Source organism: Monodon monoceros, unplaced genomic scaffold (assembly GCF_005190385.1).
Source record: "Monodon monoceros isolate NGI ecotype Baffin Bay Population unplaced genomic scaffold, NGI_Narwhal_1 Super_Scaffold_22, whole genome shotgun sequence".
Taxonomy (NCBI): domain Eukaryota; kingdom Metazoa; phylum Chordata; class Mammalia; order Artiodactyla; family Monodontidae; genus Monodon; species Monodon monoceros.
In genome coordinates, this window is record NW_021703779.1 from 89,780,706 (window position 1) to 89,794,110 (window position 13,405).

Genomic DNA, 13,405 nt, shown 5'->3' on the forward strand with positions numbered 1-13,405 from the left:
GAAAATATCTCAGTTCTTCTGCCCATTTTTTAATCAGATTATTTGCTTTTTTGCTATTGAACTGTATGAATTCCTTATATATTTTGGATATTAACCCCTTATCTGATATGTGGTTTGCACATATTTTCTCCCATTTTGTAGCTTGCCTCTTCATTCTTTTGATTATTTCTCTTGCGGAGTAGGTGGTTTTTGGTTTGATGTAGTCCCATTTGTTGACTTTGGCTTTTTAAGTCCTTAATCCATTTAGAGTTCATTTTTTAAGTGGTGTAAGATAGGGGTCCAGTTTCATTCTGTTGCATATTTATCCAGTTTACCCAACACCATTTACTGAAGACTGTCTTTTCCCCATTGAGTGCTCTTGGCTCCCTTGTCAAATATTAGTTCATCTCATACACATGGTCTCATACACATGGGATTATTTCTAGGCTCTCAATTCTGTTCCACTGATCTATTTGTCTGTTTTTATGCCAGTACCATGCTGCGTTGATTATTACACTTTGTAGTATAGTTTGAAATCAGGAAGTGTGATGCCTCCCCACTTCGTTCCTCTTTCTCAGGATTGCTTTGGCTATCCAGTGTCATTGGTAGTTCCATATGAATTTTAGGATTTTTTTTATACTTCTGTGAAAAATGCATTTGGAATTTTGATATGGATTGCACTGAATCTACAGATGGCTTTGGGTAGTATGGACATTTAAACAATATGAATTCCTATTTTTTAATAAATTTATTTATTTATTTACTTATTTTTGGCTGTGTTGGGTGTTTGTTGCTGCACGTGGGCTTTCTTTAGTTGCAGCAAGTGGGGACTACTCTTCGTTGCTGTGCGTGGGCTTCTCATTGCAGTGGCTTCTCTTGTTGTGGAGCACGGGCTCTAGGCATGTGGGCTTCAGTAGTTGTGGCACGTGGGCTCAGTAGTTGCGGCTCATGGGCTCTAGAGCGCAGGCTCAGTAGTTGTGGCACACAGGCTTTGTTGCTCTATGGCATGTGGGATCTTCCCGGACCGGGGATCGAACCTGTGTCCCCTGCATTGGTAGGCGGATTCTTAAGCACTGTGCCATCAGGGAAGTCCAATATGAATTCTTCTGATCCATGAACGTGGGATATATTTCCATTTATTTGTGCCCTCTTCAATATCTTTTATAAATGTCTTATAGTTTTCAGTACAAATCTTTTGCCTCCTTGGTTAAATCTATTCATAAGTATTATATTACTTTTTGATGCTATTGTGAATGGGATTGTTTTCTTTATTTCTCTTTCAGATATTTCATTGCTGGTGTATAAAAATGCAACTGATTTTTGTCTGTTGATTTTGTAACCTGCAACTTTAGTGAATTCGTTTATTAGTTATAACAGTTTTTGTTGGTATCTTTAGCATTTTCTCTAGGTCATGTCATCTGGAAACAGACAATTTTACTTCTTCCTTTCTCATTTTGATGCCTTTTTTCTGTTTGTTTGTTTAAATTTTTTTTTTTTTTTTATTTTTTGGCCGTGCTGCACGGCATGTGGGATCTTAGTTTCCCCGACCAGGGATCGAACCCACGTCCCCTGCATTGGAAGCACGGAGTCTTAACCACTGGGCTGCCAGGGAAGTCCCTTGATGCCTTTTATTTCTTTTCCTTTCTAATTTCTCTGGCTAGGACTTCCAGTACTATGTTGAATAGGAGTGGTGAGAGTGGGTACCCTTGTCTTGTTCCTCTTGAGTATGTTGTTAACTGTGCGTTTGTCAAGTATGTCCTTTATTTATTTATTTATTATTTTAAAAATTTTTTGGCTGTACCACGCGGCATGTGGGATCTTAGTTCCCTGACCAGGGATCAAACCCACGCCCCCTACAGTGGAAGCATGGAGTCTTAACCACTGGACTGCCAGGGAAGTCCCCGTGTATGTCCTTTATTATGTTTGGGAATGTTCCTTCTATACCCAATTTGCATTTAACTGTTACGTCTTCTTCGTCTCCAATCTGTGACTGTTCCTTAGTCTTTTTCTTTCATGACTTTGACACTTCTGAAGGCCACCAGTTAGTTATTTTGTAGAATGTCCCTCAATTTGGAATTGTCTCCTGATTCCCAATGATTAAATTTATTGTCCGTTGTCTATTTCTGGCAAGAATACCACAGAAATTATATTGTGCCCTTCTCTGGCTCATATCATATAATGAGGCACATGATGCCCATGTCTTATTGCCAATGGTTTTAATTTTGTTTGCTTGGTTAAGGCGGCATCTGCCAAGCTTCTCCTTTTAAAGTTATTCTTTTTCCCTTTATAATTATTAATTATTTTATAGAGAGACACTTGGAGACTATGCAAATATCCTGTTTCTCATCATACTTTTTACCTACTAATTTTATCAATCACTGATGTTTCTTGCTTACAATAATTATTACTGAAATGTGTGCCAAATGGTGATTTTCTCTTTCCATCCTTCTTTCTACATTAATTAAGCTTCTATTTTAAGGAAGAGCTACCTTTCTCTACTTATTTATTCAATTATTTATTTATAATATTATGGACTCATAGATATTTCTTTTATTCCATAATATTATTCTCATGATTTATTCATGGTTAGATTGTCCTAGATTTGGTCATTGGGAACTCCCTCAAGTTGGTTTGTTTTCTTTCAACATGACCCATCATTTTTTTTTTTTAGGCTTTGAAGGCCATAGGTCTTTGTTGCTTTTGGTTGTTTTCTCTTCCAACCTCTTAAGAATGAAAAAAACACTCTTAGCTATGGAGTTGGCTTGCAAGCTATAGTTTGCTGATCCCTAGGCTAGAATCTAGATTAATCTTGTACTTTCCTTGTCCTAGCCCTGGAATCAGTTATTTCTACAGGGGGTGGGGGCTTTTATTGGAGAACAGTACCTCGAAATCAAGATCTGGGCACTAGGTATGCTCATTGCTATTGGGGTGTCATTGCTATTAGCCCTTTCAAGGAACAACGCTAGGAAATATGTGTATGTACTCACACAAATATACACACACATCTACATTCACCTATCTATCTGAAGAACTGCTAGTTCATACTGATATTTCTGATTCCAGTCCAATACCACAGAGTTTATTCTAGCCTTCCCCTTTCCTTATTTGTAACTCCTTTCTCTGACATTGAGAAACCTGGTTGTTATTATCCACAATATATTTACTTATTTGTTCAATCCTAAAGTACACCTAAGTTTCAACATTGCTAACACACCCCTGTGAAAAACAGTTTCACTAAACAGTGTAGTTCTTTGGTTTTAGCCTTATAGGATATAGTCAAAGTATCATTTTCCAAAGTTACTTAGGTTAGTTCTTTTCTTTCCCACTCTCTTTGGGATGATTATATATTTCATCTGTAATATAATTATATTCACTTGTTACTATTTGCATTCCATTTTGGGGACTCCTGCCCCCCCACAACTTCCTGGTTGATTTTTTTTAGTCATTCTGCCTGTCTGTCTGTCTGTCTGTCTGTCTCTCTCTCTCTCTCTCTCTCTCTATCTATCTATCTATTTATCTATCTATATATCTATGCACAGCATAGGTAATTTTTTAAAGTGCCCAGGTGATTGAAGTGTGATTTAAGAGCTATTACATTTAGAATAGAGAAGTGGAAGATATAACTTTGCTCTTAAGGATGCTATAATCTAGGTACAAGTAAGCACACGTGTGAGTCAATAAAATTGTAATTGTAAATTAAAATAATGCCATATGTGCTTTATGTAAGGCAGCACAAATCATATTAAAGGAACAGGGAATGAGCGTAAGAATCAGGGTATGATGGAATTAGATAAGTAAGCCTTCTTAGACGTGTGTTGAATTTTGTCTTAAAGAAGAGAGGGGTGAAATCATCCTAAAATTACCATTTCTTTAAAGATGAAAATCTACAGCTGGTAAACCATGAAGCAAGTTCCATGGCAGTGGATGTTGTCCCTCATGTTGACAACCCAACCTTTGAAGAAGATGAAACTCCTGATCGAGAGACTGCTGTTCGAGAAATTAAATCATAAAATCTGTGTCAATAGAAAACTTGAACCTTTAGTAATAACAGAACTGCCAATCAGGGCCTAGTTTGCTATTAATGAACTAGAATAACTTAATAAGAATGATACTGAAAGTGATGAGATGACTAATATTATGCTATAGTTAAATGACTTAAAATATTTAACCTATTAACTTTTTCCACAAACTCATTATATAATGTTTTTCATAGGCAAGTTTCCTCTCAATAGTGTAGCAACATTTTTAAACATTCAAAACTCTTGTCAAGTAGTCATGTTTTCCATTTATAACAATTTTCTTATAAAAACATGTTGCTTTTAAAATGTGGAGTAGCTGTAATCACTTTATTTTATGATAGTATCTTAATTACAAATAATACTACTTTAGCTTGGGCTATATGTGTCAGGGTTTTTCTCCAGGTGCTTATATTGATCTGGAATTGTAATGTAAAAAACAATGCAAACTTAGGCTAGTACTTCATGAAATGTCTATTTAAGCTACATTAAGTTGATAGAACAAGATTAAAGCAAAATATTCATTTTAACTATTTTTTGTTTTTAAAATTAGGCTAAATGTACTTCATATGAGTGTCAAGCATAGTTTATCAGAGAATATGGACTGGACTGGATTGATTGGTATATTAGTGACACCAATTTGACAAAAGATTATAGACAAAAACTGTACTTACAGAAACACTGTATAACTATTTCTCAAACTTTACTTATGGGACTTTCAAAAGCAGAGTATATAAATCATCATACTATTTGAAAATGATTATGAATAAGTCACACAAAAATTGGTAATTGATCTTTGTGTATGAATTTGTCTACAGAAATTACTCTGTAGAAAATATTTTCCAAACAATGTTGACTTTGAAAATTGAGTTTACATTTTACCTAAATGGGCTAAAATAACATTAGGTAAACTAAAATTCTGTCCATGTAGCTATAAATTTTGTGAATGCATTTTCTTGGTGTTTGAAAAAGAATTGGGGGAGGGGGAGAATTCCAGGTGCCTTAATAAAAAGTTTGAAGCTTCATCCACCAAAGTTAAATAGAGCTATTATTAAAATGCACTTTACTTCTATTCTCTGTGGCTTATCTTTGGTTTTAGAGTTTTGTTTCCAGTACACATTCCAGCAGAATTTAGGCAAAAGCAGAATAGACATGTATTTTTGTTGGCTAAATGTAGAATGGATGAAACCATTGCATTCTTGTACGCTGATTTGAAATGCTGTAAATATGTCCCTATTTGTATTGATTCTCTTTAAATATAAAATGTAAATAAAATATTCCAATAAAAGTTTGTGTTTGGTGTTTAGTTATCATATGCTAACTTTTAATATATTCTTGGATTTAGGAGGGAAAAAGGTTTAATGTAAATGGTCATTGATATATTTGATCAATAAAAACTAAAACTTTACATTTACATATTTCATTACATAGAGAGGAACTGCTGCCATTATAATATAACTGAACCTACCATGAATTATATTTAAATGTCAGCAAGGTAAATAATGAGGTTGACCACTGATAATATAAGGTTAGAAAAAGACCATGATGTCAGTCCATCTTTATACGACCCAAGACATAAGGCCGTTTCATTGCTTTAAAGTAACCTTTTCCTTCAGCCTTCTCTTTGGCAGTATCATTCTTGGGATGCTGTTAATGAGTTAAATGAATCTCTTTATTTTGCCAAACATGTTAAGAATAAACAGTTGCTTGTAACACTTCAGAACCATGATTATCAAACCAGTCTTCTGTGGCAATATGCCAAATGTACGTGTGTGTGATGCCACACAATAAAGTTGGCCTATATTCTTAGAAAATAAATCATTTCAAGCTTTGTGGGGTTTCTTCTGGGGAGGCATTTATAACTTTTTAAATTTTTAATAGCTGTATTGACATATAATTTATATACCAAAAATTTACCCATTGTAAATGTATGGTTCCAAGATGCCTCGCAAATGTATATAGAGTTGTGCGATTATTATCACCACAATCAAATTGAGAACATTTCATCACCCCAGAAGGTCCCCTCATATCCATTTGCACTCAGTTTCTGCTCCCATTCCTAGCCCCAGGCAACCACCAATCAGCTTTCTGTCTCTATGGATTTGCCTATTCTGGACATTACATTTAAATGGAATCATACAAGATATGGCCTTTTGTGACTGGCTTCTTCCACTTGGAATAATATTTTCAAGGTTCATCCATGTTGAAGCATGCAACAGTACTTCATTCTTTTTCATTGCTGAATAATATTCCATTGTACAGGTATTCCATATTTGGTTATCCATTCATCAGTTAACGAACACTCAGATCATTACCACTTTTTGGCCATTATGGATAATGCTGCTATGAACATTCATGTACAAGTCTTTGTGTAGATGTATGCTTTCAGTTCTCTTGGGTATATGCAAAGGAGAGGAATTACATGTCACTTGTGAACTTTCTTCCTGGTATTATCTTTTGATAAGAAAAAAGATTTGGAGCAATAGACTTTATTATTTTCACATGGTCAAAATATAAGCTGATTCCTTTAACAGTGGCAGTAGATGTATTTGTATGTATAGGTAGTCTCCAACTTAAGAAGGAGGGGTTTTCTGAGAGTTCATTTGTAGGTTTAGTAGAAGTCAGGTTGTATTATCTTATAAGTAAGAATACACATGGTTCCCAGGTAAATCAGTAAAAATACACTTAAAAATACAACTGGAATGCTAGGAACAATTCTTTTCCTCCCTCCCTCTGGTTTTGGTTCATTTACTAAATATTTTAGTTATGTTCTATAATATCTGGATCAACTTTATCACCTTAGGTTATAAAAATTTTCCTTACTCATTGTATCTTCTGTTTGGAGTGGATTTTTAAAATATCTTTAAACATATTAAACAATATAAAATTTACATACTACTTAATGTAATGAACTTAAAAGAAGTTCATTATTATGGGGGACACTTTGACCACCAGAGAAAAATGTTCATTATCTTCTACCTTAGAGGCAATTCAGTGAAAAGTTTGAAAACCACTACTCACTAGTTCTTAACTTTTTTCCTCCAGAAACATACAATCTCATGAATGTGAGACACTTATGGACATACCATTTTTGATGGTTAGAGTAGTAGTATATATAAATTGAGTTTAGCATGTATAGTTAGTGGCAATTTCTCTTCCAAATAACATCCCAGTTCTGAACCACTGCCTTAGAAAATTTTAATAGGCATGTCCTGATAGAAACTTTAAAAAAAAGCAATTCAGTCATCCAAAATTCATTAATAGAGCTTATTTTTTAAAAGATGCCTATTAGCTCTTAATGGAAACATGATTACCCCCAATTTGTTGTGAAGTTTGATTTTCAAATATCTAATTTGCTTTCAATTAGTGCATCTAAAACTTTAATGTGCCTACAAATTACCTGGGGATCTTGTTAAAATGGCACACTCTGATTCTAAGGTCTGGAATAGGTTCTGAGATTCTGAATTTCTAGCAAGCTCCTGGGTGATGCAGATGTTGCTGGTCCAGAGTCTGTATTTTGAGTACTACAGCTTTATATGGCTCTCCTCTAGAATCTTACTGCTCCTAAGCCTGCTGCAGACTGTAAAATATCAACTAAGCTTGTGAAATTCATTTCAAATAAGAATCCAGTGGAATCTTGAGTGACAGCCTCAGCCTTTCCATGGCACAGGTTTGGAGTTGCGATTTGGGGTTTCCTAGTACCTTTTCATGTAGGTGTTTGAGACTATGATTTAGAAGGCTGAGTCAGCTGGAAGACTGACCTCTGGATAAATGAGGTATTATTCATCTCTGCGTGGTATATCATTGTGTCCATAAATACGTGGCTTGGATAAATCAGAAAACAAGCATGGGAGTAGACAGATGAATTGGGAAGCTATTATTATAGTGCCGCAGGAAAGTGATATGAGGCTTATCTGAAGTGATAATAGGAGGATGGGATGGACTTTTGAAAAAAAACGTAGAGGGGTGTGTGTGTGTGTGTGTGTGTGTGTGTGTGTGTGTGTGTGTGTGACAGTGGAGGTGGTGAGAGTAAGATGTTTAAGACTATTCCATAACACAGCAACCATACTGGTTGATTGTAAAGCAACCATACTCCAATAAAAGTTAATTTTAAAAAAAGCCTATTCTAAGGTTCCTTACATGCACCCCAATGTTCATAGCAGCACTATTTACAATAGCCAAGATGCGGAAGCAACCTAGGTGTCCATCAACAGATGAATGGATAAAGAAGATGTAGTATATATATACAATGGAATATTACCCAGCCAGCGCAATCCAAAAATGGGCAGAAGACCTAAATAGACGTTTCTCCAAAGAAGATATACAGACTGCCAACAAATACATGAAAGGATGCTCAACATCATTAATCATTAGAGAAATGCAAATCAAAACTACAGTGAGATATCATCTCACACCAGTCAGAATGACCATCATCAAAAAATCTAGAAACAGTAAATGCTGGAGAGGAAGTGGAGAAAAGGGAACACTCTTGCACTGCTTGTGGGAATGTGAATTGGTACAGCCACTATGGATAACAGTATGGAGGTTCCTTAAAAAACTACAAATAGAACTACCATATGACCCAGCAATCCCACTACTGGGCATATACCCTGAGAAAACCATCATTCAAAAAGAGTCATGTACCACAATGTTCATTGCAGCTCTATTTACAATAGCCCGGAGATGGAAACAACCTAAGTGTCCATCATCTGATGAATGGATAAAGAAAATGTGGCACATATATACAATGCAATGTTAGCCATAAAAAGAAACGAAATTGAGCTATTTGTAATGAGGTGGATGGACCTAGAGTCTGTCATACAGAGTGAAGTAAGCCAGAAAGAAAGACAAATACCGTATGCTAACACATATATATGGAATTTAAGAAAAAAAAAATGTCATGAAGAATCTAGGGGTAAGACAGGAATAAAGACACAGACCTACTAGAGAATGGACTTGAGGATATGGGGAGGGGGAAGGGTAAGCTGTGACAAAGCGGCGAGAGAGAGGCATGGACATATATACACTACCAAACGTAAGGTAGATAGCTAGTGGGAAGCAGCCGCATAGCACAGGGAGATCAGCTCTGTGCTTTGTGACCGCCTGGAGGGGTGGGATAGGGAGGGTGGGAGGGAGGGAGACTCAAGAGGGAAGAGATATGGGAACATATGTATATGTATAACTGATTCATTTTGTTATAAAGCAGAAACTAACACACCATTGTAAAGCAATTATACTCCAATAAAGATGTAAATAAAAATCAAAAGGAAAAAAAAGAATGAAATAATGCCATTTGCAGCAACATGGATGGACCTAGAGAATATCATACTAAGTGAAGTCAGACAAAGACAAATATTATATGATATTACTTGTATGTGGAATCTATAAAATACAAATGAATCTATTTACAAAACAGAAACAGATTCACAGACATAGAAAACAAACTTCCTAAAGGGGAAAGGGGGGCAGATAAATTAGGTGTGTGGGGATAACAGGTACACACTACTATATATTAAATAGATAAGCAACAAGTATTTACTGTATAACACAGGGAACAATGTTCAATATCTTGTAAGAACCTATAATGGAAAATTATCTATATATGTATAACTGAATCTGCTGTACACCTGAAACTAACACAATATTGTAAATTAACTATACTTCATTTTTTTAAATGTAGGAAATAAAAGACTATTCCAAGGTTCTTAGCTTGAGCATGTTGGTAAACAGTGGTGCTCTGAACTATGAGAAGCTGGTAGAAGAAACAACTTTGGGCAGGGAGGATATTAGAAAAATAAATTTGGCTTTGGACATGTTGCCTTGAGGTAGCTATAAACGATATGTCATGGTTTGTAGTCAGACAAATCCAGGTTCAAATCCCAGCTCTGCCGTTTATTTAGTTATGTGATCTTAGGCAAGTTACTTAACTTCTCTGAGCCTCCTGTTCATCTGCAAATTAAGGTTGTAAAAAATGTACAAACTTATTAATGAGGGTTAAATGACTATCCGTATATACAGTCATAGATAGATATAGATAGATATTACCAGCACAGTACCAGCAGTGATATCCATGGCAGTTTGTAATTCCTGTCCTTCGTCCCTAAAAACAATGTACATTAACATAAACAATCGAATAGAGTGACATGCTCTGCTCTTTTAAGGCACTTTCAGAAAAATACTTTTATTTGTAAAAGCTTGAAATATAGTGCATGACCAAGCCAAAACTATATCACAGGAGTAATTTAAAAGTGTTTTATTTACATAATCAGTGAAATGTTTTACTACAGCGGGAGCTCGCTAAATGCCCCCCGCTCTAAGCCAAAAGTGGGTCCGATTCTATAACAGGGAGCATGTGGGTGTATCTGAATGGAGTTGCGCAGTAACGAGGCATAGGAACCATCCAGTTCTGCACAGCCCTTGCTACAACTCTTAAAGTTTAAGGATATTGGAAAAGAATGTGGTTTGATGAGGAAGGAAATAAAAAGGGGAAGGAAAGGTATCAGTAAAAATAAAGAAGGAAGATACATTTGCCACATTTACTGATCTTTCACCAGGAAGATAAGAAATTATCTTCCTTAATACACATCCAAATTAGGATGGCTTTTCCCAAGGATACATTGCAGTTTGGGCTGTGGGAAGACTGCCTCTTCCCACCCTGTCCGGAAAGCTGCCTTCGGACAAACGACTGCGTTTGAGAGAATCCCAAATTGACCTTTTTCTCACCTCCAAGAAAAATCCCTGCTCGTAGCGCACGCCTGACTTCTTTGGGCTGGCCCACATTTTGCGAGGGTTAAGACACAGACGCAACTCCAAGGCAGAATTCTTTGGCTCCACAACTAGGCATCCGGGTGTGCCCCACCCCATTTTTTAAAAAAAGCCAGATCCTTGAGGCTTCATTCTCAAAATAGCTTGCCAAGAGCCCCTTGTTTTTTGTAGACTGGCTCCCAACTCCTTCCTTCCTATAAACGTGTTTTCGCTTTTAGTGCACTCTTTAATTCTGGTGGGCTTAGTTATCGCAGTAAATAAAAACGTCCCTCAAGTAATTTCTCACTATGATGTCTCACAAACCACTGACCTCATTCACCTTAGTGTTTAAGCAGCTGCGTATCGTTGTCAAGGTACAAAGAGGTGCAGCTTGCCCTGAAAGGGATTTTTTTTTTCTTAAAGAGTTTAAGAAAGAAAAAAAATCGCTCATAAATTGTTTATATCCAGTAAAGCAAAGTTGGATGACATTTTCTGTGGCTGATTACAACAGTTAAATAGAACAAATCTGGGAAGGGAGGAGCGCTGCGTAAACAACACTGTGTGGCTTCTGGAGATTTTATATTCTTATTGTACACGCGGAAAGAGCTTAGTCTAAGGAAGATTCTCAATCAGACAAGGGATCGTATCAAACTCCACTTACTGTGTGACCTTGGATAAGTCACCGAACCCGACTGCGCATTTGTTTATTTATGTGCCAGTTGGGGAATGAGATATGCTTCGTGAGACTTCTGCCAGGATTATGTGAGACATTGTGTGAAATCTCTTTTGTACGTAAGAGCTCATTAAACGTTAGTTGCAGCTACTGCTCCTTCCCAGAATGGCCGTTCGTTACTCCCAAATTCCGGAAACTGTTTTCGACAGTTTAACACCCTTGGCTGTAAAAGGATGAGAAGAAACAACACTTCTATACCCGGGCTCACTTATTTGCTAGAAAACGCTTTAAACTTTCGATAGGCAAAATCCACTTAACTGGTGGCGGGACCCGCTTTGAAAGCACCCCAACCCAGTTCTCTCCCCAGTGGATTGTGGGAAGTGTAGTCCCGAGCTCCAGGTGCTTGAGTACAGAAAAGCGGGGAGTAAACTACAACTCCCAGAAGGGAAAGGAACGGGACTATTTCCCAGTCGGGCGGTAGCGCTGTGGGAGGGAATTGGCAGTCTTGCTGCCTACGTGGGAGAGAAGGGAGGGTTGGGGGAAGTGTGGAAAAGCAGAACCAGAGCGGCTGCCGCCTGAGGCAGATTTGGTGGGAGAAGTAGAGGGGAGGAAACGGGTGGAGGGGTGAGGTGAGGAGGGCATCTGGGTCGCTGCTTCCGGGCGGCATAAAGTTCTTCGCGATGTGGCTGAAGCCCGAGGAAGTGCTCCTGAAAAATGCGCTGAAGCTGTGGCTGATGGAAAGGTCCAACGATTACTTCGTGCTGCAGCGGCGTCGGGGCTACCGGGAGGAAGGCGGCGGGGGGCTCACAGGTAAGCTTTGGCCATCCCCCTCACCCCCTCGCCTCTGGGTCATGTTCGCTGGTACTTAAAAGGTGTTGAGGGACACAGTCGTCGCCGCCCGCCGCCCGATCCTAAACCCTGGGCGGGGGGGGTACTGGGGTTCTTCTCCCGCCACCACCTTTCCTTCGCCCTCACTGAATCCTGAGAACGCCTCCCTGGACCAGCAGTCGATCTTTGGGTGGAACGGGGAAAGGGAGGAGGGGTTCCTTCTGAAGCCAAGGAAGAATCTGAGGTAAAGGAAGTGTTCTTTCTGAGGCAGAGTACCTGCCCTGTCGCTTTCCATGGGGGAGGGGGCTGGTAACGAGCGTTAGACGTGGCAGGTCGCATTTAGTCTGGTGACCCGGGCCAGTTCGCAGTTGTGCACTTAACTTTTTTCACAAGCCTCCCAGCCCCTCCCCTGCCCCCCATCGGTAACAGCCACGCTGGGGGTGGGAGGTGTAATTGTGTGGGAGGAGGGATGATGAGGAAAAAGGGAGGAGCTCCAATCCTGTCTCGAGGAGTAGGCATCAAATGAGAGGTTAGAGAGTCACGGGGAGGGTCCGAGTGCGGGGGAGGGTGAGGGGTAGGTCTCAGAATTGCTGAACCCTCCGATTTATCATCTTTCACTTTGTCTCCAAGTTTTCAATCCTTGGGATCCCCTCTCAAAGTAACCTTCGTAATTCATTTCTCTCTGGAGGAAAGAGAGAAATGCCCTTTCTTTCAAAACCAAGGTTGTAAGCAAACCAGTTAAACAAACGGAAGTTTCTCTTCCCGCCTAATCTATCCTGCCTTCACTTCTTTGATTTACAAATCAAGAACTCTGTCTGGGTCTAGTGTTTAAAGCCTCCAAGGAGTTTTGGTCTGAGACCTGTCGTCTTGGGCAGGGGCATGCAAACTTTTGGTCATTGGGAGACCAGAGCTCTTTATCGTGACAACTTCTAGTTTGGTATTGTGGCCTTGAAGTGATGAACCAGACTTAATTCAGCAGTGAGATTGAACGGGAAGAGGGAAGAGTCCCAAAACCTTCATGTTAGTCCCATCCTAATCTCCTGTTGAATTACATTCGACAAATTCTTTCATTTATTCAATCCGAAGAGCCTACTATGTGCCACATGGAATGCTAGGGTACAAAGATAATTAACATTCAGTTCCCTGCCTTCGAAGTGCTCTTAAT

At 38.4% G+C, this 13,405-nt stretch overlaps 2 protein-coding genes across 6 annotated transcripts in view; both read left to right on the top strand.

Annotated features, from left to right (window-relative positions):
- RNF128 (ring finger protein 128) overlaps nucleotides 1-5,304 on the top strand; it is a 97,974-nt gene extending 92,670 nt beyond the window's left edge. For both annotated transcript variants that reach the window (XM_029239861.1, XM_029239860.1), the window contains exon 7: nucleotides 3,856-5,304. In XM_029239861.1, coding sequence (XP_029095694.1) covers nucleotides 3,856-3,989 — 134 coding nt within the window. In that variant the 3' untranslated portion in view covers nucleotides 3,990-5,304. The remainder of the gene's footprint in view (nucleotides 1-3,855) is intronic.
- A 6,623-nt stretch (nucleotides 5,305-11,927) lies between these two features.
- TBC1D8B (TBC1 domain family member 8B) overlaps nucleotides 11,928-13,405 on the top strand; it is an 86,491-nt gene continuing 85,013 nt past the window's right edge. For 3 of the 4 annotated variants that reach the window (XR_003796433.1, XM_029241112.1, XM_029241114.1), the window contains exon 1: nucleotides 11,928-12,222. Coding sequence is in view for 3 of the 4 variants with exons in the window: in XM_029241112.1 (XP_029096945.1) it covers nucleotides 12,093-12,222 (130 nt within the window). In the remaining variant the exon portion in view is untranslated. The remainder of the gene's footprint in view (nucleotides 12,223-13,405) is intronic. The other variant, XM_029241113.1, reaches the window with a different exon arrangement.